General features: G+C 39.0%; 1 protein-coding gene across 2 annotated transcripts; it reads right to left on the reverse strand.

The window, feature by feature from the left end:
• Nucleotides 1-269: 269 nt before the first annotated feature.
• Nucleotides 270-27,674, reverse strand: LOC121345170 (testis development related protein). Of its 2 annotated transcripts, XM_041421777.1 has the most exons (4): nucleotides 27,446-27,674; nucleotides 15,375-15,434; nucleotides 5,753-5,856; nucleotides 270-3,553 (listed from the first exon to the last, which is right to left on the reverse strand). In XM_041421777.1, the coding sequence occupies exons 1-4, from the start codon at nucleotides 27,551-27,553 to the stop codon at nucleotides 3,208-3,210; spliced, it is 618 nt and encodes a 205-aa protein (XP_041277711.1). In that variant the 5' UTR covers nucleotides 27,554-27,674; the 3' UTR covers nucleotides 270-3,207. The 2 variants fall into 2 exon arrangements, with proteins under 2 accessions (XP_041277711.1, XP_041277720.1); XM_041421786.1 differs by lacking the exon at nucleotides 15,375-15,434.
• Nucleotides 27,675-27,915: the final 241 nt, after the last annotated feature.

The raw sequence follows: 27,915 nt of genomic DNA on the forward strand, positions 1-27,915 counted from the left end.
CCCCTCCTCCTCCCCTCACAAGAAGCTGTAACTGCAGCGAGCTCTCCCCTCAGTCTCCTCCAGCCCGAACAGACCGAGTGCCCTCAGCTGCTCCTCACACAGCTTCCCCTCAAGGCCCTCCCCATCTTTGTGGCCCTCCTTTGGACACTGTCTAATATTTTAATTATCTTTCTTATATTGTGGTGGCCAAACCTGTCCAAGCAAATGTAAACATATTCACATGACAAATTTGAATGGAAAAAAAGAAGTCAAGGAATAAGGTGTTTCAGTTCAAACTAAATCTTTATTCATATGGAAAATACTACTTTTCTTTTTGCAAATGATGCTAATAAATAAAAATACTCAGAAAGGACTTTGCTCAGAGCTAAGTGACCAGTAACAGCCACAAAAAGCTTTTAATTCCCGTTAAACCCACGCCAACAGTCATGCAGATTGGCTACGAGAAAGCAATATAAACTATATTTTATTTTGTGCAATCTTATCATACCATCTTAATGCTACCTTCTTCTAAAACATTTCACATAGATTGAATTGCAACTTCAAAACAAATATTAAGGGACATATTCTACACTTATTCCACATATGGAGCTGTGTATAGCTTAAGCTCATAACATTTAATGTAATTAAGCATCTAACAAAGGTAAGAGATGAAAGGACCCCATTCTGAAAATTCAGACACACTTATAAACATGAGAGAAAGAAAGCTCACACTAGTGAGTTCTCAACAGACAAATACATTATTAAAGCATAACAATAAATTATATTAAATTTAATAATGTTGATCCTTAAAATGGTTATTTCTGAGGAAATATCACTTAAAAAGCACACCAAAACTTTCATCACTAGGAGCAAAACTGGAATTTTACATATCTCAATTTCCCACTTTTGTTTTATAATAGGCTTCATATTTGTGAGCATATCCTTTATCATACATCTAAAAACAAATTGAAAAAGACTGCAGTTAAGCTGTGCATCAAACACATCATCAAGGTGAGAAACAGGCACTTGACAGTATAATGTGCAAGGCAAAACCCTTACTAGTCACAGTATAAATAGTTTCTTCAGGAGTGAAATTAAAAGTTCTCAGTCCATCTTTGAGAATATTAAGGGCTGCTAACAGATCTTTTTCTGTTCTTTCAGATCAGCACCAACAACCAAATTAAATACTAGCTCATGCCTTAGAGGATATTCCATAAACTATAAAATGCAGCATACTATACCCAAGAATACTAATTCTTTCCTATAATTAAACTCAGCATACACATTTGCTCAAGGCAAAAATAGAGTTTACTCACACACTAAACAATGCAATATAAATGCTAACTTTTTCTCCCCTATTAATAGTTTTTAATATCTAATGCAAATTTTACAAGTATATTTGCCAGTTGTAAGATTCTCTTTTGCAGCACAAAACATCACCATTCTTTTTGGTAAACCTAAGAACAATGTCTTTTAGCATCCTATCAATATCAGGAAAAAAACCCCAACCTACTAAAACCATTTTGCTACAGTTTCCCTCCAGGCACATCTCAGCAGGAATCTCCAAAAAATAGCTATGCAGGAACTGCAAGCCAGAAAACTACACATGAACTGAAGGAGGAGAAAGAGCAGGCTAAGGGAGGAGTAATGTGGCAGTAACAGAAACAAGCTTAGAAAAAATTGCATGCATCCCTTTTCATCAGCATAAGCTTCTTGCAAAAATATGTTTACAAGACATCATTTATATAAAGGTCTACACTTTCTTGTAAAAATGCTGATTTTCTCTGACACGCTAGCTTCATCTTCTGACTGCACTGGCCACATTGCTAGACAGTCAAGTTTCAGTTCTGTTATACCAGTTTAACAATCAGGACAGAAAAGGCCTACTGTTCGTTTCTTATGAAACTTTTGGTTTGATTTTTATTCATGAATGTTAAAGTAGTCTTTGTGTGGGTCATACAAACAAAACAGAAACTGACTTTGGATCTGACATCAGCTGCACCACTAGTGAGAGACAATATGCTAAAAAGAGGCACTTTTATTAGTCATATATACATTTCAAATCTCAAGTTTAACATTTCACCTTCTTTTACCAAAAAATCAAAGTATCAGAAGCTAATAAGATGGAACTTTTCAACAAAAATGTTGTGTGCATGCACATACTTGCAATGGCTCAGTTACTCAGCTACCCTGAAAATGCTGGAGTATAATTTGATCATTGGTTATGCAGTGGGAAGGAAGGAAAAACACAGTCAAAACCAAAAAAAAGTCGTTTGTAGAACAAGGATCAGCTGTTGTAAAAAAATGAAAACATATGCCCTTCCATAAGAAGCAACTTATTCCTACATCCAGATTCAATATTCCTCCAGAATACCAAGATCATCTTACACTTTACTCAATGCTGTTTTCCAAATTTTCAAAAATTTCTATTTTTGGCACAGCATGCATCTTAAAAAATGAGAACCTTAGCTTTGTTAAAAGAAGTTCAATATTAAAAAATAAGCAAACGACCAAACACAATCAAAATAAAACAAAAAACAACAACCAAAAAAACCCCAGGGAAAAAAATGTAAAACACAAAGTACCCCAGCTCTGGAAGACCCATTTGACCCGACTGTTGGTGACAATTCTGTAATGGAAGGAATTACATCAGAATAGTATTTTCCCATGTCACACAGAGTACAGCACAATGTGACACTAAGCATCTTGTGTGCACAAGCTGAAGCATAAGCTGAGGCTGAAGATTTGGAAAACAGTACTAAGGACAAGCACTCTCCCTGCAAGCGACAGATTGGTATTCTTAGTTAAGAAGGGACAGCATCAAAACTAAAATTTTGAATGGCTCTCAAATACCAGAAAATAAGCAGGACCTCAAGCTAGTGGCAGTTCCTTCATAAGGCAATCAAATTTACAACCAGTGTATACATTCACTAAGGAATTACAACTTTTTTTTGGTAAATCCAACAACATGACATACTGCAGAGTCTGAATGTGAAATATAGGCACAAAATAGATTCTCTATTTTTTTTCAGTGTGGAAAACATAGCTATTAACAATGTAATAAGAAAATTTACTATCAGGTGAGCAAAAATTTGTAACAATCGGAATAAAACAAAGTACTGTATAAAGGTGCAATATTGAGCAGATTTGATTTTGGTTTAAACATGTGAGTAAATCATGGAACTGTTCTCTTCTTACATATAAAGTATTTCACCAGTATTACCAGTATCATTCTAGTTCTTCCCAGTTGTCAGTAAGGTTACCTTTGCTTTGACGTCTAATACTAACCAGCTTTCCAGCTGATTTGATACTCCACCTGGAACTGTTTCCTGAGCTGGCCAGGTTTGTGTATTTTGTGGAGCCTTTGGTTTCATCTTCCCAGCCTGACCAGGCTGTATAGTCACTTAAAGGAGTTGCTGCATCACTGGTAGAGTCAGCAGTGGTAATCTGTGGTGGTTCCCATCCCTCAATCTCATCTGGTTTCCTAGATGGAACATTCTGCTTTATCACCAAACTGTCCCAAAAACCTGGCTTCTTTTCAGACTTCATCTCTTCCTTTAATTTTAGGTTTGTTCTAGAAAATAACAATGATGTACTGATTAATTCCTTCATTTAAGAATGTATGTAGTAGTTATTAATAAACATTCAATTAAATTATGTTTTTCAGGAGTGCTAATCATTGTCAGCTTGTGGCAGCACATCCATTGCTGTCAGCTTCAGGAAAAACGCCCTCACATACACATAAACCTAAACACAGCGGAATCTTGCAGTGATAAATCAGAAGAGGACTGAGTATGGTCATTTTCTATTACAAGAGAACTGACACACCACCATCCCCACCCCACTCCTGTGGGGTGAACTCCACAGAGCTGCCTTTGAAAATGTATGAAGTATTTTAGGATGCGTTTGAACAATTTAGGACTTTAACCAAAAAACCCCAACCAAACAAAAACAAATTAAAAAAAGACTAGTAGAAGGAATATGACAATGTTCTAACACCAGCTTTAACACTCACTATGTTACTCAGTTTCATATACCTGCTACCACCTTACAGCTAAACCTTATACCTTAAAACAGTTGATGTACACAGCATTAGGACTTTAAAGATGCCAGGCTTTTTTATTAATATTTTCATAAAGATGCACACAATAACATGATAACAGCTGTTTTGTATTTCTGGTAAGAACTTTCACAATGCCCCTCCCAAACCCAAAAACTAAATGGAACTTCTCTCTCAGACATTTGAAATGCTATTCATATTATTACTTTTCTTATCCCCTTAAGAATCTTCAACCTGAATAATTTTCCAGCATGAAATATTTGAATTACAGAATGTCAAATATTTATGCATAAATAATGGGCCACCAGGAAGACGGAACACCAGGGGTGAACAACCTTGAAGGTTCAATGAGCTAAAAAGCAAATAGAAAACATTATCTGTAGTAGCATATCAATTCCTTAGCCACAACTAAACACACCACTGAATCTCTTTTAAAAATTTATATTAAAAAAGCTTTGTTCCATTAATTAAAGCTTAGCTCTATCATATTTAAACAGAAGTAACTCAAGCAATACCTTTAAAAATCCCTTTTCCTTTACCAGATTTTGAATTTATGCTTCCTCAGAATTTTCATCTTGATAAAACCAGCCAGACTCCAAACACTTTTCTGGTATTTTGTAAATAGCACGCTTTAAAGTTGCACGTGTATTTAAAAGTAAAGTAAAAAATGTGGTATATAATTAAAGAAAAATATCCTGAACTTAAAAAAAAAACAGTTCTCATAGTAATACCAAAACAGCTTTCTACATTGGTGGTAACTGTTATCATACTTCTGCTCTCTTCATGTATTACTTGATTCTTACATTCAGCATCAATTGCAAAGCATTATTGCAGGAGCCTAGCATCTCAATAAAACCCATATGATTGCACAGGGTTAGTAGATGGGAACTTTTGTGAAGTTTTATGAAAGAGGCTCAAATGGAAATTAAATATATGGATTTATATTCTAAATTGTTTATTTATATACATACACCCCCCCATATGCATATATGTGGTTTTGCATCCTGAAACATATTTATTTCAAAGTAAACTGGAGACAAAGCCTGCTACAGCAAGTCTTATCAAAGCTAATATTTGGCAGGAAGAGATCTACTGCTATGTGGTATATTTGGTTTGTAATGAGGCAGTGAGGTAGCACACGTTGGTGAAGCCTATGGATACTTGTAACAGGGAGATGGTCTGTCCTGGAAGCGTGCTCTGTCCCGGGAGCTGCCCTCACCACACCAGCACACAGCTGGGCCAAAACACAGCTCAGTGCCAACAGGGAAGACTTGCAGATCCTAGTACAGCTACTCCACTTGGCCTTTCTAGATGTAGTAAGACTTCAAAAGAGAGAGTAAGGCATGTAAAAAAGGGAATTTGTAAACTCAACTATAATTAATCCCTAAGAGGAAAGTGAAAGTGTGAGAATGACCCTTTCACTCACAAGCCTTTACTACTTTTCTACAGTAAAAAAATAATTATGCAGCTAAATTCCTTTTTCTTCCTGACAAACATAAAAATGTTCAAAACATCATCTATCCTTTCCTAATACAGCAAGCCTTATTCATTGTAAGCTTAATGTATCTATAGCTTTGCCCATAAAACTTTCTGTGTCAATTTAACTTCCAGCAGTTGGACACTGCTGTTTCTCAGCATCATTACTTTGCACAGATGTTTTCTGTATTTTAATAGTGTATTTCAATAGCAGATAGACCAAATGGCTTTACTCACCCCTTGGATTTTGGAGACTTGCATCCTGCTAGCAATTGCTGTTCATCGTCTTTATTGAACATAGATGTCACTTCCTTCCAGCCCCGGAAACTTGCACCTTGAACCTACAGAGAGAAGTAAATCGTCATCAGTGTGGGTGACAGACTGGCAAGCACGGAGCGGGGCTGACACTGCTGACACTGGGGCTGGCAGGCAGCAGTGGCTCTGTCCCCTGCACGTGGTGCTGCTGGCAGTGAGCGACTCCATGGAGCTGCAGGGGATGGCCATGCCTGGGAAAAGAGCTGCAGAGGATGGCCATGCCTGAGAAAAGAGCTGCAGAGGATGGCCATACCTGGGAAAAGAGCTGCAGAGGATGGCCATGCCTGGGAAAAGAGCTGCAGAGGATGGCCATGCCTGGGAAAAGAGCTGCAGAGGATGGCCATGCCTGGTTATTGCAGCAAGAGCTCTCCCTTGCTGAGCAAACAATACAAATCCTGGGTGGTTTTGTGGTGTCATTGAGTACAGCTAGGCTCCATTTTAATGTATCACAGTAAGAAGAGAATCTAGGCAGCTTTAAAGACAGTGTAAAGAGCTTCAGTAGACAAGAAATGAAATAAACTGTCATGTCTAGAAAGAGTCAACAGACAGGACAGCCACATACATTATGAAACTCTTTAGATTTAACCTGCTTTACACATATTGTCCCTCTCTATAATCACCAAACTACAACTTACTGCCCTGCAAGCAAGAAGGGTAAGAGCATTGGCTCACCCAAGCAATGTATGATGCAGCACTGGTGCACTACAGTGTGTTCTCTAAATTTACTGAGACCATTAAGCATACAGCATAAATTACTTTTTAAACTTTATTAAAGGTTTGATTCTCCCTCCCTCAAGGCAAAATACCTAGGTATGGGTTATTTTTACTTTGATAGCATGCTCACAAAAACATGTATGTGCCGAGCACAGAATATGAAAGTTGCTGCTCTTCTTCACAGGATCTAGTAAGAACAGCAGTGATAGTCAGTTATTATAATATTAAAAAATATTATACATTATGAGGTATAATAATCAAAACAAAGCCACAGCCATCAAGACAAGCAGGAGGTGCTTTTGGCAAGGACATGTAGTAATAGGACATGGGGGAATGGGCCTTGAGATGAAGGAGGGTAGGTTTAGATTAAACATTAGGAAGAAATTCTTTACTTTGAGGATGGTGAGGCACGGGAACAGGTTGCCCAGAGAAGTTGTGGATGCCTCATCCCTGTAATTGCTGAAGGCCGGGTTGGATGGGACTTAGAGCAATTGTGTCTAGTGTCCCTGCCCATGGCAAGAGAGTTGGAACTGGATGATCTTTAAGGTCTCACGCAACCCAAACCATTCAATGACTCTATTATCTGTTATCTTACTAAAATTCTATTATTTCAGGACTTTTGGGGAAGGAACCTTTGCTACCAAAAGCAAAAACACAGCTACAAGCTGCACTTAGAAACTCTTTTTCCCTTTAAACTGGATGATGCAATTCATAGATAAGCTGCCTTCTTTCAAAAGTGATGCTTTATCATAACAATGATGAAGTCATTTCCATCTAACAAATTTGCTGATTACAAAAAATAGAACCTTGTTACTAGTTTTCAGATAGCAATTTAAGACATAGAAGAGGCTTCATTTAAATTATATGTACCTTTAAAGAACAACACTGATTAAATGCTTGGAGACAAGCATTTATACACACACATTCAATGTAACAAAAAGGATATACCTGTACATACACCTTCTTTAATCTAGAACATCATACATACTTTGCCAATGCAATCCCAACCTTTGCCACTGTATGAATACCCAAGCAATCCTCAAAAAAAAAAAAAAAAAAAATCCAGAAGCTTTTTATACTTTTTAACTTTAGATTTTTTTTTTTAATTTAATTTAATTTATCCAGTTCTGACTCACAGATATCTTTAAGAACAATAATGAGAAAATTTCTATTTAATGTGCAGGTCTTTGGATAAACTTGTACAATCTCTGCACTCTATCCATCTGTATGTAAATCATTGTCTATGCACACCTTGTACCATTCCTTCCATATTTTCATGTCCATGGTATTTGGTAGGTATATACAAGGCTAATACCCAGATTGTAACTGATTTATTCCTTCTGTTAACTAGTCCTTAGGAGAAAAGTATGCTAAATATTTCACTTCCACTACTTATTTGGGGTTTCCAAAGGAAACACTGTCAGGATAATCTGCATAAGAACACCAATGTCCAAGTAAACCATATTTTGCCAACATGTGATATAACTCATGGCACAAAGCCCACTACATATTAGACAGACTAGGATGAGAGAAATCAGGAGGGCAAGAGTGAAAGCAGAACCTCTGCCTCCCATGCCTAAGCCTGCTCTTCAACACCTGCCTGCACCAGCACCGATCTTTTCACTGCACCAACCAGGGGCAACAGCTCACTCTTGATTGCCAGTGGTAGCATCCTCCTGAATCAAAACCTTAGCGGAGGAGGCGGTCAAATACACATTTCGCACTTCCAGAAGCTTTTTTGTAACTACTGAACTGTTTTTAAGGCAACAATCTTGTTTTTTGACTACTGCTGTCATATAGCTGACACCTAATAACAAAATTCCTCAGAACAGCCTGCTGCATTTCCATGTTTCTTTTCAGAGTTCTTTAAACACTTTTAACCAACTGATGAATGCTGCTGGAACAGTTACAACTGTATCAGCCGGTAGGTACCGCTCAGGAAGGAGATCTTGAAGTCTGCATTCCCTTGAACCATCAGTTTGACATGCAGCAGCTATATAGCCAAAAAGGGCTGGGAACCATCACAAGAAAAATTAGAAAAATTCAGACAGGAGATTCATATACGAATACCCCCTATTTAAAGGGATGCACCCTCTAATACCTCAGGACAATGATTCTTGATCTTAGGGGAAGAGGCCTACACACCAGCCATGTTATGCTCTCCATGAACACCATCTCCTTTTGCCACACTCACAGATTGCCAGAATCTAAATCAGTTGGGAATCACTCACAACCTCACAGAGCACCTGGAGAAAGACCCATATCCCAGAACAATCAGCTTCCTTGCAATGGATGTCAAAGGAAGGTCAGTAAGCAAAGATAACACTTCAGTAAGCGGAGTTCTCACCACACTGGAGACCTGTTTTATGTAAAACTATTAAAGTTTTGAAGTATGAAGACACAGTACTGATATAGCTTTAAAGCATCAATCCACTGAGAGAAGCTCAATATTTCATTTTTATGATGTAACTCTCTACACAAAAGTACTACTCCTAAAATTTCCTAGGAGGTTTATAAAAGTAACTGACCTGATTATATTCTCATATCTTTAATCTACTTTTACCTGTGTCATTGGAAAAACAAATAATTAAACATCCAAAATTCACATAAATTCCTTCCTTTACAGCTGGAAAGGACCTCTAGTCCAACCCCACTGATCTAAGCAGGGTCACCCTCAGCAGACTGCTAAAGATCATGGACAAACAGCTTTTGAGTATCTCCACAGCTGGAGAATCCACAGAAACCCATTCCTTGGCTTGAATGTCCTCATGGTGAAAATACTGTTCTTATTTTTAAATTATATTTCTTCTATTTCAGTTTGTGCCCATTGCCTCTTGCCCATTTACTGAGCACCCTGAGAACAGTCAGGCTCCATCTTCTTCACACTCTCTCTGCTGCTGGTGTACAAGCAGAAACCTTTCTTGTTGCACAACAGCTTTCACTCTAGTGGGTTTAATCCTTCCTAACCCCATCTCTGCATACTCAAAGAGTGTATCTATATTCCCCTCAGGTCACTTGACCTTACTTCCACCTCCAGAATGCCTCCTTTAATGTCTGAGGTTTTTCAGGAATATCACATTCATGCCCTCCTTTCCTTCTTTCTCTGCCTGATGGGTTGGGCTTCAGCTTGGAGTAGGTGATCTTTGAAAATCAAAGCTGACTGATAGAACCAGGCGTACACTCCAAACAAAGTTAAAAAAAAGTTCAGTGAAATGCTCATGGGACAGCTAAAAAAAAAGGGGGGGACCTCTATCAAGGAAGAGAGCACTATTGCTGACTACAAAGGTTAGACCAGATGTTAGAATTAGAGGACCATGTTGGATGCTGCAGTCTACTGCAGCAAATGTCAATGAGAAACAAAGCAGGAACTTCTCAAGAAGCCATTTCAGTATTCTCTGAAGTAGAAATACAGGCTGGTCTCATAGCAGTTTGTCTATCACAGCAATTAATAATTTTTCTCCTGTATCTTCCACTTCAGGCTGGGAAAACCTGTGCAGCAATGTCCTGTGCAATCACCTAAAAGAATCAGTAAAAAGTGAAATTAAACATACATATTAATCCATCAACTGGCAAACTACTGAAAAGTCATCACAGTTTGCTCCAACTGGTATCTTAAGAGCTCAAGACCAGAGCACAGATTCTTTTCCTTTAACTCCTTCTAGTTTATGAAGTACTTTTTTTCCACCATGAGAAAGCTACCATTTAATTAGTGTATCTTCTGAAAGTGGGAGTACAAGCAGTCCCTCCTAGAACATCATGCAAAGGATGTGGTCTGTGTCCCTGGTCAAGCTGTCTGCCGTTTCTCTTGCTCATTCCTCTTCCCTCTGCTTTGCCAGTGCTTCAGTATCAGTGCCCATCTGTCAGACAGATCCCCAGAGAGAGGGGATCACAGAGGCAGACCTGGCTTATCAGATACTGCTGCTGAAAAGGGCCAACCCAGGCCCTTCCATGCTCACTGATACTGACTTCCTTATGCTATGATTTTGTACCTGTGTGATGCTGTGGAAAACTGCTTCAACTTAAGCTAGCAGAAATCTAACTCCCTAATTTCTTGCATTCTTTTAGGTGCATTCTTGCATTCTTAGTGCTAAGAATCAATTAATTAAAGATAAAGCATGTGGAATTTAGGGGCAACAGCACCTTTTTTGTAGCAGCAACTATTTTAACACCTGAAGCACCCTCTGAAAACTGCAGTCATCTATCAGCTTTCTTCCATAATCAGAGCTCTGTACATACATTATGGCTCTCACCAAACCCCTACCCCACTCTAACCTCAACCTTCATAGTAAGACTTCAGCTGTTACCTGTATTGATTCAAATGAATTAACTGTATACAAATTGTATATGTTGACTGCAATTTTTCCTTCTTTAAGGGAACAAACAGGGAACAAACGTCTACCAATAGTTAACTTTATAAAATGCCCCAGAATGGGTCAGGACCCCTTAAATTGGAGGTCTCCTACAAAATTGACAGGTATTATTACCAAAAATTACTTTAAGGACACCATTTTTCACCACATCAACAAACTCTGATGTTTACATTACTATCTTCCCATAATAGGTAAACAGGCAAAGACAATAGGTAATAATAGGTAAACAGGCAAATGAACAATCCAAGAGTCTAATGGGAAACAGCAAAGCATCACTGGGAAGCCTTTTCAGTTAATTTTACTGTCAAAGGTAAACAGTTGATAATTAGAGCTCTGCTAGAGGGCAAGAAGGTTAATGAAATATTAGGGTAAAGGGCAACAAACCAGGAATACTAACAGCTGGTATAAACTAAAGTAGTTCGGTACTAAAAGCAAATTTCAAAAGTTTATTGCACCCAAAAAAAGTATGCAGATGGAGATATATACTAAAGAGGAAAGTGGTGTAAATTTAACTAAAAACAGGTAAACTTGTGCATCAGATGGATGTGGTTAATACAGCTTAACATCTTCTAATGGGAGAGATAAAAAAGCACAGAATTCAATCAAGTCAAAGAATAACCAGCTGTGGGTCACAGAGTTAGAGGTACAAGACAAGCAGTTTACAAAGCAAGAGATTCAAGTATGTTTGAATTTACCCTGACTGCATTAGGACTGGGTACTGGTGCTTTCAGAATATTCCTGTTAGACTCTTCTACTTCCCGACTGCCAGGCCAGCAGGGCTCTGGAGCACAGAAATCACTCTCTGCGGGCCAGAACAAGCCACATGACAGAGTCTTAGCAAGCAAAATGAGCAATTACAGGGTGTTCTTGCTGTACACCTGCAGTGAGAACCAGCACTTTCAATGCCATCGTGTAGTTAAGCAGCTAATCCTAAAAAGGCACTGCTCAGCATGTATGAAATGAGATTTCCAGAAATTTATATTTGGACCGTGTTTCAGCAGACCTTCACAAGTATTTTCACAGAGGACTGACAACTGGTGAATCAAAATTCTCCAGTTAAGTAGAGGCACTTCACAAAACACTTGTAGAATTTTTTTATAAATATAAACAAAAAGAAAAGATTTTCCTCTTGACCTTGACTGAGAAGAAATAATTGTTCCACAGTTTCCCTCTCTCCTGCCCTAAAAAAAAAGAAGCTAAAATAAAAGCTAGAGATATAATTTTCCATATAAGTACCCCACAGTTCAATAAAGTTACAACTGTGTTTAACAGTTAAAAAAATGTCAATCCATTTTAATTAAAGAAGCATTCTTCCCACATGACAGGAAACCTCTTCAAAACAAGCAAAACGACAGATAATCAAAATTTAAAAAACTAAGTCCCCTCCAAATTTGTCTTACAGATATTAAAGCACTGGTGGGGGGGGGATTTTCTCAAGTCAGCCAGCTTCTGATGTGCAGAGCAATGGTTCTTGCTGTGTACCAACACCTGTGAATCCTTCTCAGCAGGGCTGCTCTCAATCCATTCTCCACCCATCCTGTACCTGTGTTTGAGACTGCCACCACCCAGCTGCAGGATCTGGCACGGTGCCTTGCTGAACTTTACGAAGTTCACACAGGCCCACCTCTGTCTGAGGGTGCACTCAATGCCACTGTCCATGTCCCCAGCAATGATGGTGAACAGGCCTGGTCCCAACCCAACCTCCTCAGGAACATTATTTTTCACTGGCCACCACTCGGACATCAATCCACTGACCGTAATTCTTTGCATGTGGCCGTACAGCCAATTTCTTATCTACTGAATGATCCATCTGTCAAATCCACATCTCTCCAGTTTAAAGACAAGGATATTGTGCAAATTCTTTGCACAAGGTCACATAGATGACATCAGTTGCTCCTCCCTCATTCACCAATGCTGTAACACTGTTGTGTTGGTCATCAAATTTAAAGGCATGATTTGCCCTTAATGAAGCCATGTTGGCTGTCAACAATTCCCCCCTTATTTTTTGTTAGCCTCAGAAGAGTTTCCAAGAGGACTGGCTTCATGACCCTGCCTAGCACAGCAATGAGACTGACCAGCCTTCCCTGGTCTTCTTTACATCTTTTTCTGAAAATCAGGGTCATGTTTTCCATTCTCCATTCAGTGGGAACCCCACCAGATTGCCATAACTTCTCAAGTATGCTGGATAGTGGCTTAGCCACTTCTCCACCAGCTCCCGCAGGACCTACAAATGTATTTCATCAGGTTCCATGGATTTGCGTACATGAAGGCTCTTAATCTATTTTGTTTCTCAAAATTTGTCTCTTTACAAAATCTGGCCTAAAAATTGCAGATGAAGTTTCTACTATACTTTTAATTCAGAATCTGAGCATGGCAGTGAGACCCCCAAAGACTGAGTTTTCAGAGGCTGAATCACAGAATCATTTAGTTTGGAAGAGACCTCTGAGATCATTGAGTCCAACCTGTGACTGAACACCAGGTGGTCAACCAGACCATGGCACTGAGTGCCACATCCAGTCGTTCCTTGAACACCTCCAGGAATGGTGACTCCTCGACCTCTCTGGCCAGCCCATTTCAATGCTAACCATGCATTCAGTGAAGCAATTCCTCTTGATGTCCAACCTGAACTTCCCCTGATGCAGCTTGAGGCCATTTCCTCTTGTCCTGTTGCTGCCTAACTGGGAGAAGAGGCCAACCACCACCCACCTACAACTTCCACTCAAGTAGTTGTAAAGGTCTACCCTGAGCCTCCTTTCCTCCAAGCTAAGCACTCCCAGCTCCTTCAGTCACTCCTCATAGGACTTGCTCTCTAGTTCACATGTCCAGGCAGAGTGTGAACACAGGTTCCAGATTTCTGCATTTTGCAGAGCACCACTGGAGCCCTCATGGTTCCTCATTTTGAGATGTCATGAGGTTTTTTAACGACCTATACCTGCCTTTCAAGAGAGCTGTGATGTGAGAACTAGAAAAATTCAGCACTGCAATCAGCCTGTCCTCAGGGCTCAGTGGGCAGCTTCCTGCAAAAGCAGGATCTAAGACCATTCACCAAGCTCCACCTGCAGCCTTTAGGACTAGCTCCCACTTTTAGACCTCCAAACCCAAAGGCTTTCCTCTGCAAATGGGCATCAACACTGTCTTAAAATTCAGGCTTTAAGAGACCAGAAAGGCTGTCTCCCCAAGGAGCACACACACACTATTCATCCACTACCTTCTTCAAGAATTCTGCTGCTCATCACCACATGGTTGCAACATGGAGACTACTTTATTCATGACATGTGTGTACTGGAAAGGCCACACATGCAATTAATCAGCCTTTTATTAACATATTAATATTTAGAATTTCTGGAATATCACTACACTGACAGCTTCTAAGACAACAGAACAACCAAATAAAATACAGAACTGCTTTTAGAAAGAAGGTGAGAAGGATAAGGTGCTTTCTTGAGAATACATTTTTAAGACGAGGGTTTTATTTTAAAAGACAAAAATACTGCAGTGTTTTATCTGGTGACATTTCTGGTTTTTTAAGTCAGAACACACACTTACTAAGCCTTCCTGACTGACTAAGAAAGGGGCAAAAAATGTTTCTATAGAAAATAGATTAGTTTTAAGATTCTCTCCCTAAACGTTTATCATTTGGTATAAAATATATGATAATTTATGTTTTCATAAAGAAGAATATCCTTCAAAAGGTTACAAAAAGCTATAGTACAATCTGACTTCTATTTTCAAGGAAAATCATGCTGCATCTGAAGTAGAACAAAAAGAAGTAACAGAGACAGATGTTCAGTTTATACATATTAATGTAAAGTATCCTATTACACTAATGAACATATTTTAAAATACTTTTCTTTATACCTATGGAATTTCAAAACAAGCTCTAGCTTATCATAATAACTTCCACTTCTTTCATCTTCTACTAATGTATTTTAAGAACATTAAAGAAGATTCTTGGACACATATCAAGGTAAAAAAAAATTAACTTGCATGCCTACTTCTCTTTCCTGAAAGAGATACAAAAGAAAATCCTTAACCTCTTGTGGTCAGAGAGCCAGTGGACATATAATGGAATAAAGAACCCCAAACTCTTCTACTTTTCATGTTTTTATTGCCAGTAACAGCTAGAATTTAGTGCTTCTTTAGACTTCAGTAATTCCTGTGGCTTCTTATTTTCATCTTGTATTTTAATAGCCATCATTGGGAGGAAAAAAAATAAAAATCAGGATGCCTTCCCACCCCCACTAATGAAAGTAAAAAAGGGAGCTTTCCAACTAATCCTGCACTACTAATATTACTTCAATGAGAAACCCATGACCAAGGATCATACATAATTATAAAATCATCAATTAACTATATAAATTCCTTAATCAGCTGTCCATGAAATGCTGGCAACTTTCTAATATACATGGACTGAAATATATATTATATTAAATGTTACATTTTCAAGAGCAGGTATTTACCTTTGTTGCAAGATGTGACACTGAAGATGAAACTTCATCTTGAAGAAACTGGTCTTTATTCTCAAAAGAAGGATAAAGATAAAAAAGGCCCACAGTCAGTTTTGGTTTGACAATTAGCACTGACACATTTTAGACTATTCATAAATGCTTTTATTCTATTTGGCACATCATAAAAGAAAATTGACAAAACATGATTACAACACAAAACTAAGTGAACACCACTACTAAAATATAAATCTACACTTAGAATTATGAAAAATCAAACCCTTACAGAACCAAAATCCCATACCACAAAGAGAGAAACAACCTTACATCATAAAAAATTTAGTCCAATTAGTTTGATTTTATCTTAATGGCAGTATCTTAATTTTTTGGATCTGCACTGAATTTCTAAATACTGTACTAGATGATGTTTATGCATTGTCTGTGGGCTGGGGGGAGAGGAATGTCCCATGATTTTTTCCTCCTTCATGTTAAAAAGCCCTAGATTTCCTTAACTCAAAGCAACAGTTTCCTCCACATTTCTTTCCCCTCCATGCACAACTGTAGATTTCAGAAGAAAACTAGAGTTCTAAATGCCTGTGAAGGCCACTCAGTAGGGAAGCATTTCTGTCCATCTCTGAATTAAGCTGATATGTTAGTATTGTCAGACCCTCCTGTTACTATGAGTGCTCTCTTCAAGACATGGCAAGTAAGATCATTGCTGGGAGTACTTTAGAGGTCAAAGATAAAGGAAGTGGGACAGAATTCAGGAATTCTGCAATTTTCAATTTCTTCACTCTGTATTTCAGTGAGAAAAATGTTACCCTTTTTTTTTCTCTACATATGACTACAAATACAAACAGTCCCAAGTACAAAGCCAGAACATATGACTACATATGACCAAAAATATTTAACCCTAGTTTCAGGAAAAAAACAGAATTAAAACAGAAAAGTGCAAAGTGTCTTTGAAGCAGCAGTTTCACAAAACCTCTAGTATTCACTCTGGTCCATATATTGATTATGTCAGCCACTTACTGTTTTAAAAATCAAATTTATCAACTTCTTCCTTTTCAACTAAAGTAAATGCTAGGGAGTTGATATGCAGTCCACAGGCACATACCCCAAGACACCTAAAGCACTCATTATCCTGGCTCCTATGCATTGCCAAAGGCCTCCTTCACTTTGCTAACGGCATCAGAAAGAGGTGAGAAAACCAGCACAAAAGTGTTATGTTATTTCTAGTCATGTGGGAACCTAGAGGTATCAGCTTCATTTTGACAGACTAGCTTCAAATCCCATGCATTATTTTAATATATTTACTTATTATATATCTTTTTATATATTTATTTACATACTAATGTTTCCACTTACTTTACAGGCAATACTTTATGTTATACAAGGGACAAGGAGAGAGCATTTCTCTATACTTCAATAATATTTGTATGTTGGAATAGAATGAGCTGTAGATAGCTAGATTTACTTGCTGGGGTAGAACACAAAGTCAGGAACTCGTATTATCATTTAAAATGAGACTATTGCTTCCTGTGGATTTCAACAAGTTACTTAACTTCCGAATTCGTTAGCTGTCTAACACAGGAGGATTGTAGATAGGATACCAAAAACGTTAAGATTTGTGCAGTTCTCTCAAATTAAATTCAACTGCTTTGATTTCTTTTGGCTTTTTTATACCTCTACTTTTAAAGAAACATTGACCATGTTTTAAATGGAAACAGCTCACACACATTATTCAGAAGTCTCTTTCCCCTTAACACTCTCAGCTCTCCAGCTTTTGGATGAGGTTGCAAAGTCCTAAACTTAACATGATGGAGTCTCTGCTAGGACACGGTAAGAGCTAGAGAATGCATCACCTGTTTTATCCAAATTTTTCCCAAGAACAAAAAGAAACCAACAGGAACTAGGAAAGCTCCAAGGGGAAATATGGTAAGAGGAGAAATTCTCAGACATCCAGAGCTGGCAGAACTATTAGTTTCAATAACCAACAATACTATCTCCAGAACAAACAAGACACTGTTAGTACCTTTGAAAGAAATAACACCTCTCATTTTAATTCTTCCAGCTCTCCAAGTATCTTAGAAAGGAAAATAAAATTATGAAAGTGCATAGTGATATCATGTTCCAGAAGAGAGAAGAGAAAAGATGGAGTGTGAAGGCACAGAGCCTCTAGCAAGGCTAAGCACAAGGAAGCAAGAGTGCAAGGCATTTTCACAGTGAAAGCTTTTAGGGGAAAACCACGAATGCAAAGAGCAGTGTATTGGGCTAGGGAGTCAGCATAATAGAATGTGAATACCGCTGTCTACAAAAGATGCAACTAACAATAAATAGTAGACAAAAAGGGGTATTTATTTGCTTCTTTTAAAAGGGGGCAGCTAGGACTGTTTCTGTACTAATACAGTGTTACTACTCACGGTTATACAAAGCGGTACCTCCTAAGGAAGGAGACGCATGTTTGCACAACTACACTCATGCAACCCGGGCTAATGGTAAGGGGACAACACAAAGTTTAAAGAGATGAAATACAAAGATTGAAATACATTAAACCCTCAAGAAAAACTGGTGAGAATCCAATCCCTAAAATACATTTTTTGGGGCAGAAAACCAATTAAGTATTCATATTATCCTTTTAAATACACTGCTGAAGAAAAAGGAGACTTGGATAATGGCAGAGTGCTTGTGATGTCCATCCATACATCCCATGCTTTGCTAGAAAACAGTCTGTAGGTTTGCATTCAGTCATCTCCAACAGACTAGATTTGAAAATGTTTTGTAGAAAATCCATCCTTCGGGGAAGCAGAGAGAAGCAGACAAATGCCACACGGCAAGAACAGAGTGTGAGAGGAGTAGGTATAGGGGTTCAGAGCCAGCCGTGGGCCACATGGCAGGGAGGGATCTGTGCACCCTGCAGGAGGGATGGGCTTTGTATTAAAAAAAAAAATACAGGGGAAAAGAGCAGAGGGAGGGGACTTGTGCCACCACTGAGAAGAACCCAGGAGGAAAGATGACATCACTACAATCCATCTTCCCTTGTTACCCACAGAATATTTGTATTTTTAAGTGATGCATATTATTACACCCTTCTCCTCATACAAATTCACTGCTTGTGTTACCACTCTGATGAGGAAGCCTACGATTTGGTTTATCAATTTTCTTTAGAGGACAAGCTACTGTACAGCTATATGTCAAAAAAGCTCATCTTCACTCTTTATCATGCTGCATAACACATAGTGATGCTGAACACTTATAAATAATTTCAGTATGTTTTAGTCTGGTTGGTTCACAGGTATGGCAATCCATTGTTTTACTTCCATTTAAAAGAAAAACCTGGACTACATTACAGTATTAAGATATTTCTAGGTGAAAATGCTAACGCTAGTGGGAAATTCTGATCAGCAGCTTGAATAGCCCTCTAGTTCTGGCAGGGGAAGGTTGGTATGCACAGAGTGTTTTCATAAGGAAACAAGTGCCCTTTTGTTGGACATACTGCAAACCATAAGGGACTCAAGGGACCAATTCAACTAGCACACAAACCTTTTTGTACAGAGATCAAAATTGTAATCTGCTTCCCTCAGCTTCCTTTGTGGTAAAGTAATTAATTAGTCTCTTTAGATCACTCACTTTCATAATTCAGGCCAAGATGAAGAATGCTGAACATCAAAGAGTTAAGGGAAATAGCATCATTTCGTCCTGCATGCCCTTCTTGTGCTCTAGTAAGTAAAATGATATATTATTGATTTTCTCTGCCCAGTTGTGGGAGTTTCCTGTCATACACACACAAACATTAGCTGTGCAAACATAAGAGTAAACAAGCTATTGTTAAAAGAGTAGGTCCTTTTGGAACAAATTCTCACCCTTCTACTGACTTATTGCATCCCCTCTGCCTATCATCACATCTCATCAAGGACTGAGTGTAATATAAAGTCTAGGTAGTCATGCCTGTAAATGCAAATGTGACTATGTACCACAAATGTATCATTTAAGTGGAAAAAAAAATCCCAAAACAAACAGCACCTGAAGAGATACACTCCAGGGAAGAATTTAACATAATTTCCAGTACTCTACAAACCCTACTAAATAATTTAGGGATAGGAGAGGAGAAGGGTTAAAAAAAGTTTTAAAAATCATTCAGGAAATCACAAACCTGAAAGTCAACCTCTGAAGCTGGAAAGATTCCCAAAACACTGATTACAAACCAAACAGTAGAACAACTACATATACACAGCCTGACCAGAAACAACACTGATTGGGAAGAGGAGATCACACAGCCAGATCACCATCTTAAAATACAACTAAGAAAAGAAAATATTTCCTTGGGTTTGAGAAGGATTTTAATATAACCTAAAATGAAATAAACAAGACTAAATCTGATTATTGATGCAAAAGCCACTCTGCTTATCTAAGTTTAGAACTGAATCGAAACCAATACAAAATACACTCAAATGCTGAGTAAGAAGAAAGTTATCAGTAGAAGATCAGTGGCATTTGGCCTCATTTTTTGCTGTACCTGTAATACACACCTGAAACAATTCAATGCATGGATATATGCTTTCTGAGATAGGAAATGGATGCAACAGTGATCAGATGTAAACGGGCACTGAAACAACTCTACTAGTTTCCATATTCCCTTAACACAGCTGAAAAACAAAGCTGAACTGTACCTGAACACCCACACAAAACTGAACATGCCTTTAAGGAAAAACAAGGTTTTCAATTTTAACAAATAAAGGCTGCATTACTCAGTCATACATCACTTTCTTCTTGGACATGAGGCTATGTGTTCAGCAGAAAAACTCCAGTGCTGAACTGTGAATTGCCTCTGCTCCTTTCTGGCAGAAATATTCTAGACTAAGATCAAGACAATGTGATCAGCCTTGTCCCTATTTCATCCACTGCTAGAGTTCAGTCTTCCATTTGTATGTCCCTAAAGCAATGAGTGAACCAAACCAGCCATCTGGGCAGATAGTGTAAATTGAAAATTTCCTTTTAATGTCACCAATGAAAAGTATTAACACAGGCATTTCTACAGTCTTGCTTAAGAGTAATTTGGTATTTTAAACTCATTTTTTCTCTTCTATAAACAATACTTTCCTACACCAGATTGCTTCCCACACTTAGAAAAAGCATCTTTATTATAACAATAAACTACCTAAATAGTGACAGTGGCTCCTATGCTGCAAGTTTCCTCTTCCAGTCTTCAGTAAACCTGAAAACACTTTTGTTGATAAAGAAAAAGAAAATGTAAAATATAAGTGTGTTGAAGAATATAATTTCATTTTGGCATACAGTTTGTAGACAACACTAATTTGGAAACATGCTTTTAAAATGTAATTTGTCAGATCATTTCTAAAACAACTTATTTCACTACACTAACTTTAAAAAGTGTGGGTGACTACTTCACCCAGAAAGGTTACAGGAGAAAACCCATCCAACATATTTAAAAATTCTTCCATCTTCTATGCTCCAGTCTCTCATAACTGCCTACCATTCACCAGACCAACTGAGAGGTGAAAACATAGGGAAACTGGTTTTCATCTTCCAAACAATTTTAATTTATTCAGTATTCATAATAAAGACGATGCTCTTTTCTTTAGCATCCACAGCTGTTAAGAACTTGCTTAGCATTTTCAAACTCTGTTTCATTCAACCACTTCAGTTATTGTTTCGCATTCCATTACATTTTAAAACAGAATATCTAAATTATTTCCATATTTTTACTGTCAATTGATACAAATGGCCAAATGTTCCAGAGAAGATTAATTTCAGAATGTAAGTATTTACACAAGAATACTTCTGTAGTTCTGAATTTTATTGGCATTACAAAGAGAAACATTGGAACACCAGGTTCCTATGCTCTGTTTTTACATCAATACACAAGGTTACTCTATTAAGTGTTCACATTACTGTACATCTCTGCAGTAAGAGTACTGTACATCTCTGTAACAAGGTTACTCTATTAAGTGTTCACATTACTACATCTCTGTAGTAAGTACATCTTACTCAGACTTTGCTTCTCTGAAATATTTTTGGAAGAATATTAAAGATTAATCACCTTAAAATATTTTTAAAGTACGTATGTCATTAAGAATTTAGTTTTACTTAATTTATAATATTTCAAATATCCTTCACGAAATGGAAACAGCTGTATTAAGATCAAAAAACCATCAGTGTCAAAGCTGAAACAACTAAGATCAGATAGTAAATTTTAATTCAATTTCTGTAACAATTCAACTATTTCAGTGAAGTTTACAATTTTGATGAAATTTTCAGCTGAAAATCTGTCAGTTATTTTAACAACTTAGCCATAGCAGAAATTAATATTTGCTCATTTCTTATCCAGAAAAAAACCCAGTATTTGACATACAATTCTTATTCAGTCATGGAATTTGCCATTAAACTACATGTCTCCAATAAAGGTCTTGGATGAGTAATGGCCATATTTTCCTAGTACAGTTTCTGCAAAACGGGCTGAATGCATCGTTTTTTGTTACAGTGTTCAGCAGCACACGTACAGCTTCCATTTGATGTGTGGCTTTCATCACACGTGCAGTGATCACACAAACATTTTCCTGGAGCTCCTCACAGAGAACCAGCAGCAAAACTTGTTGGAAATGTACCTTTGATGATGACAGAGCTGAAAAAAAGTCTATCTAGTAAAGTGTTCAGCAACTTCTAGTAACCCTACTTATGTTATGGATGTCCTCACACTGTCTGGCAAATAGTTTCTATAAAAGCAAGGAAAGGACTATAAACCTACTTTAACAGTAAAGAATTAAAATTATTCATTCATTCTCAAAACCATTTAATTTTACTTTGTATATTTATGGTAGGAAGTCCAGCAGTGGCAGGAGAGTATAGCTCCAGAAACCTCACAAAACCCCAAGAAGATGCAACAAATAACTCAGGGAAAGCAGATCTCAACACAGCTGTAGAGGAGGAGATGCTGGTGGGTCTGTGGATCAGTGGGAGTGGATGATTCTGTGTTAGGCTGGAGGGGAGGAGGGCAGACACGGCTGCTGCTGGCAAAGCCAGGCAATCAGAGCCAGTAAAGCAGAACAGGCTCCAGGAAAGATACAAGTGATAAAAGTGACAAATGGGGGAGAGGAAGGGGATGGACTAAGAAAAACCTTGAAAGTAAGGACAGAGATTTAAATGCAAATTTCCTGCAACAAAGGGAGGCCAGCTGAAGAAATGGAATCTGAAGGATGAGGAGGTCTTAAACTTTATGCCATAAGCAACAACATTAATATCAGCAATGGAATTTACAGGAACTAGAGGATGGGAAACCACAAGATAGGTATTAGAAACTGCAGAGGAAGTAATCACCATCAGTATGGCAAGTGAGGGTCTGCACAAGAATTTCAACTGTCTAGACAGTAAGAAATAATAATATTTTTAAAGAGAGAGAGAGAGAGAGAGAGAGAGAGAGAGAGAGGGAGAAAGCAGACTTGACCTGGAATTCATGGAGGAAACAACAGTGAAGTCTAGGACACAAATTCTCTTTCACACAATAGATAAAAAACACCGACAATTTGCAGGTTAGAGGCTTTGCTGAAAGAAAAAATATTTAATGATGGTGTCTGTAATAGAAGACCAATCAGACAATATGTGCTTTGTGGACTTTTAAGAGTCAGAATAAGTCAACAGAGAGGGGATAAGAGGTGAGAAACAGATCTGATCCCAGTCAACTGTGTAAAAAATGACAGTATAACTTAAAATGTGAAGCAGTTCAAAAATGAAAAGGACTTAAAACTTAGAAAGCTGAAAGCCCCAAAAGACATTGTCAGCTCTGTAGAGCTCCAGAAAGACTGTGAGAAAGAAACAGGACCCACTCAAGAAGCTGCTGAAAGATTCTATGTGACAAGAAGGAGGAAAAGCAAGAAAGGCAGGCCAAGGAAGGCTCAGGAAAGTCTTCGTTGACAGTACCACAATCTAATGTTCAAGAATGATGACAGAATATAGGTGATGGATTTTAGCCAGGAAAATACCACTGAAATGTCACAAGAACCACTCCAGTGAAGAGGAAAAAACCAGACTAGCAGAGAGGAGAAGGTATGCTAGGATTATTAGAGTACTGAAGGCAAAGCCTGAGACACAAAGAAATGGCTAGAAAGTGAAAGAAAGGCATTAGCTGGATTAACATTTTCTACTTTATTTTTTTTTAATTTAAAAACACCCTTATTCAACGTATTAGTAAAACAAGAAAAGCTGCTCAGCTCCCACCCATTTCTGCAGGGCTTGTCTGAGTTCAACTCATTCCAAGATGAAAGCCAGTATTAAAATTGTACCAGACACTTAAACATCTTCATTAAAAGAGATAACTAAAATTCTGTATAGCCAACCTTCAAACATCCTGAGCAAGTCTAAACAAAATTCAGCATAAAACATGTTTTTGCACATATTCTCTTTGAACATAAAAAAACATACAACTAGGGAGAACAGATCAAGGCTAGGGTTCTGAAATATTTTTACATGAAAGAGTTTCATTAGATAATATAGGTCAGCCTGACACCCATGCCCTCCCCTAATATATAGATGTATTTTAATGTGGAGTTCCATTTTACGTCAGAGTTACACGCGATATTGACACAGCATTGACATCTCTGAGAACTGATTAGATGGGAGGATTGCATCAAGAAGAACTTAGCACAACTGCCAAAACAATGCCCTCCAGAAATCAAAACCCAGCAGTTTTCCCTTTCCAAAAAAACAGTTTTTAACATAATGACTGTATTCCAAACTGAACGCAAGTTTGGCATGCACCACTGTACATTTCTAGCATATTTTTAGAGAGACACACACAAAACACATTAATTTCATCTCATGTCTGTGTACTATTTATGCATGTCAAGTTACCTTCATGCATTAATTATAACTTAAGTGAATAAAGCACCTTCATTGCATAAATTAAAAATACTTATGCTTCAAAGCATAAATGAAAATTAACTTCTACGATACAGTCTAGAACTGTCTGGTCTAAAAAAACCTCACAATAATCCACGCATTTATTTACACAAGTACTGTTTCAAAATTTACTTGTCTTTCTTATCTCAGGAAACACCTTACTATTTTAAATAAGTGTTAACAATTCAAAGTACTTGAATGTATGCAAAAACTTTTGCTAAAAAGTGGCCAGAGGCTGACAGTTCCCTCCCTTGCAATTTTCATGTTCTAAAATTTGTTTTTGTTCTCCCCTGGAACAAAATCAAACCATTCTGTATAACACAAAACCAGGACTGTCAAAACTTTTTTTTAGATCAAACTAGGCTTTTCTATTTAAGAACTATGAACGTCTACAAGTTCAAATGTCTGCTTAAGCCCAAATCAGGCTTCCATATCTAAATAGGATGATTAAAATTTCTCTGGAGTAACAAAGGGGTTTTTTGTGTTGGGCTTTTTTTTTTTTTTAACTTATAGTAGACTAATTCTTTTTTGCTGTCTGCTACTGCGATGTCCTAATTATTAGGTTGCACAGTGAGAACTCCTTCACTCTTTCTCAGCTTTGAAGAAACAATATACAGCACCAACATTTCATTATACTGAAATACTTCCAATGTGGTTTGCTTTAATGACATAGATGTGACTACCAATTTCTTGCCTTTGAAGTAAAAAGTTTCAGCCTTATTTATAGCATGAATGGTAGAAGCTTAAGGATTTTCTTCCCAATTGCTTATTAAAAATGAAAATAAAGACAAAATATGGTTGTTGGGAAAACAACATATCATAAATCAAAGTCAAAACACAATTAGTCTGGTTCATCTTCTCTTTTACCAAATGATGTATCAGAAAAGGAAATTAAATCTAACAGTCAACTTCTGCATGAGATCTAAAACTGGGCTTCCTAATTTACTAAAAAGCACTCACACTAATTATCTAGATTTTGGCTCTAACAATAAGAAATCAGGGACGTCCTGGATTCTTCTCATCTTGATGAGGTAATCCATCATTCACAGCAGGCTGTACCACAACAACACTCACACACATACTGAGGCATCCCCGTGCACAGCTAAGGTACCACAAGAACTGCCCCCAGAACTCCTCCAAGCTCTCATGGTGCTGCTGTCCTCCAAGGCCAGGGGGTTGGTTGACACAGGTCAGGATGCAGCAGCAGAGAGTGCACATCATTACCAAATCCCTCTACACATTACTGGATTTCACTCACTTGCAATCATATTATTAGGAGAATAAAACAGGATCTGATGAAACATCAAAAATTTCAAATACTAAAAGCAAGGAACATGAACCAGGTCAGCTACAACAAGCTGAACAAGTGCATTTGGTTCCCCTGACACCTGTCCCAGCCATGGTTTTGTACCTATGGCTGACCTAAAAGCCGCCCTGATCATGAGAATTACAGGGTCAATCAGAGCTTTCTAGACAGTCTGTTCTACGTTAAAGTGTGCATAAACTCTAAAATGATTACTGCTAAAGATTTTGGGCAGGGTGTTGCATTCCTTTCAAAATATTTTGATTTTAACAGGCAAAATAACTAATAACTTACAATCTTCACTCTAGCCTCTGTGCCAAACTACACTACAGTTATGCTATCCTTACTGAATCCTTTATCTTCAAGAATATTTCCTTTAGTCACTTAGAATAATTTATTTTTCTCCTGCCACCCCTCAACACTAAAATCAGCATCCCAGTTCAGCGGTAGTTGAATAGGAATTTTCTTAAAATTCACAAAAATGCAAACCTTTTGCACAAAAAACCATTGTCATCACCATTATAACTTGAGACTTCAACTAATGGAAAAGAGGCCCAAGACAGTAAAAGACAATTGGACTGGATAAAGTAAAATAAACAAACTCCAGCCTCTGCTGCTACAGTAGAGGGCTAGGAGAATTGTCTGGACAGAAGTCTGAAGGATCCTCTTCTGACTGGGAGGCTACGGTCAGGAGCCTCAAAGGGGGCTTCGATCAGTAGTGGTAGAGAAGAGGAGCAGTGAAGAGTCAGTGGGATTTACTGGAGGTTTTCGGTGACCTTTGGCGCTCGAGGAGGGTTTCAGGAGATAAACAAGTCTGCAGGGGCTATGATAGGACTCCCCACGGCTGCTGCCAAGGAAGGAGCAAGGGCTATGGCTCTACTGTTTACTGTGCAGGGGCAAGGGCAAGGCAAGGCTAAACTGGAGGTTGTGGCTACTGGAAGATGGAGAGAATAACTGCTGTGACTGGGAGAGGCTCTTTTCAGCAGTTGTCACACGTGTTGACAACTCACAGCACCTGTCAACCAGAAACTCAAGGTGAGGATAATTTATCCAGACACACTCCAGCTCTTTCAGCAAGATAGGCAAGCTAAACACGGGGTAGAAAGCTGGGAAGGCTTTAGTACCTTTTTTTGAAAATAAACCTCACTGGTTTGCAACCAGAGGCAACTGCTTACTCTCATTCAATATCTAAAGTAACTCTGTGGCAACAGAAGATCAGCAACCAAGCTGGGGCAGTGTAACAGGCTTCTGAGCTGGATGGATACCTAATTGCTACCAAGTTTTTGAAAGCAAGTCAACAAATATTTTTTTTAGTTGTTTCTCCTGATACTCAACTGATATCCTTCCCTTCAGGTTACTTTTCTTGAGAAAATCACTGTTGGTATTTAATTTAACACTAAACAACAAAAGCTTTCAAACAAGATTGCAGCTATTTAAAGATAGTGAACTACTATTAGTAAAACCAAAGAAAAAAGCAATCCTGCCAAAACATCAGGGCTCTACACAAATAAAGTTATGCTCTTAAACATCCTTGTTTAATGTGTTGTGCTTAACACATGGGTTGCAGTGCCTCTGCCTAGGGTTGGGAGAGAAAGTACCCTGCGGTAGGAAGCCGCTGGAATGAAGGACAGCAAGTCCCAGAAACGCCGGAGGCCGGCTGCTGGAAGGAAACAGGGTTGGATAGGCCAGTCAGCACCCCAAAAAACCGGGTGACAGTCGCACGATCCGCTCAAACACTCCCAGCTCCGACCAGGGCCAGCCTACCGGCACACCAGGGTGGGAAAAGTGATTACTCATGCCGCCGGAGAGCAGGGCAGCGGGAGCGGGGCCGAGCCTCACGACCCCTCCGAACCGGGCTCCGCGCTCCTACCTGGGGGGCCGCGAAGGCGGCGGCGGGCGGCGGCCCGCGGGGACGCGTCTCCTCCTCCTCGGGCGAGTCGTCCAGCAGAACTTTGCTGCTCTTGTTGAGCTTCCACATGGCGGGCGCGGGGCGGCCCCGCTGCGAGCCGGCAGCGAGCGGGCCGAGGCGGGAGCGGGCGCTGCTCCGCAGCCCCGGCCGGGGCGGCTGCGCTCGGCAGGGCTGTCACCCCGCCGGGGGCTCCCGGCCGCCAGGGAGGGAGGGAGGGAGGAGCTGCCTGGCGGCGCCGGGAGCCCGCCCTCTCGCTCCTCACCTGCCGCCGCTCCCCACCGGAGCCGCCGCCGCCGCCCGCGGCCGCCGCGCCGCCGCCGCTGCCATGTTTGCGGGGCGGGGGCACGGGCAGGGGGACCTGCCCGGCATCACCGGGGCAACAGCACCGGGCCCGCCGGCAGCACCCCCGCGCTCGCCCCGCAGACCCCCAT

The sequence above is a fragment of the Onychostruthus taczanowskii genome, unplaced genomic scaffold, assembly GCF_017590055.1.
Source record: "Onychostruthus taczanowskii isolate IOZ18803 unplaced genomic scaffold, ASM1759005v1 scaffold11, whole genome shotgun sequence".
Lineage (NCBI taxonomy): Eukaryota > Metazoa > Chordata > Aves > Passeriformes > Passeridae > Onychostruthus > Onychostruthus taczanowskii.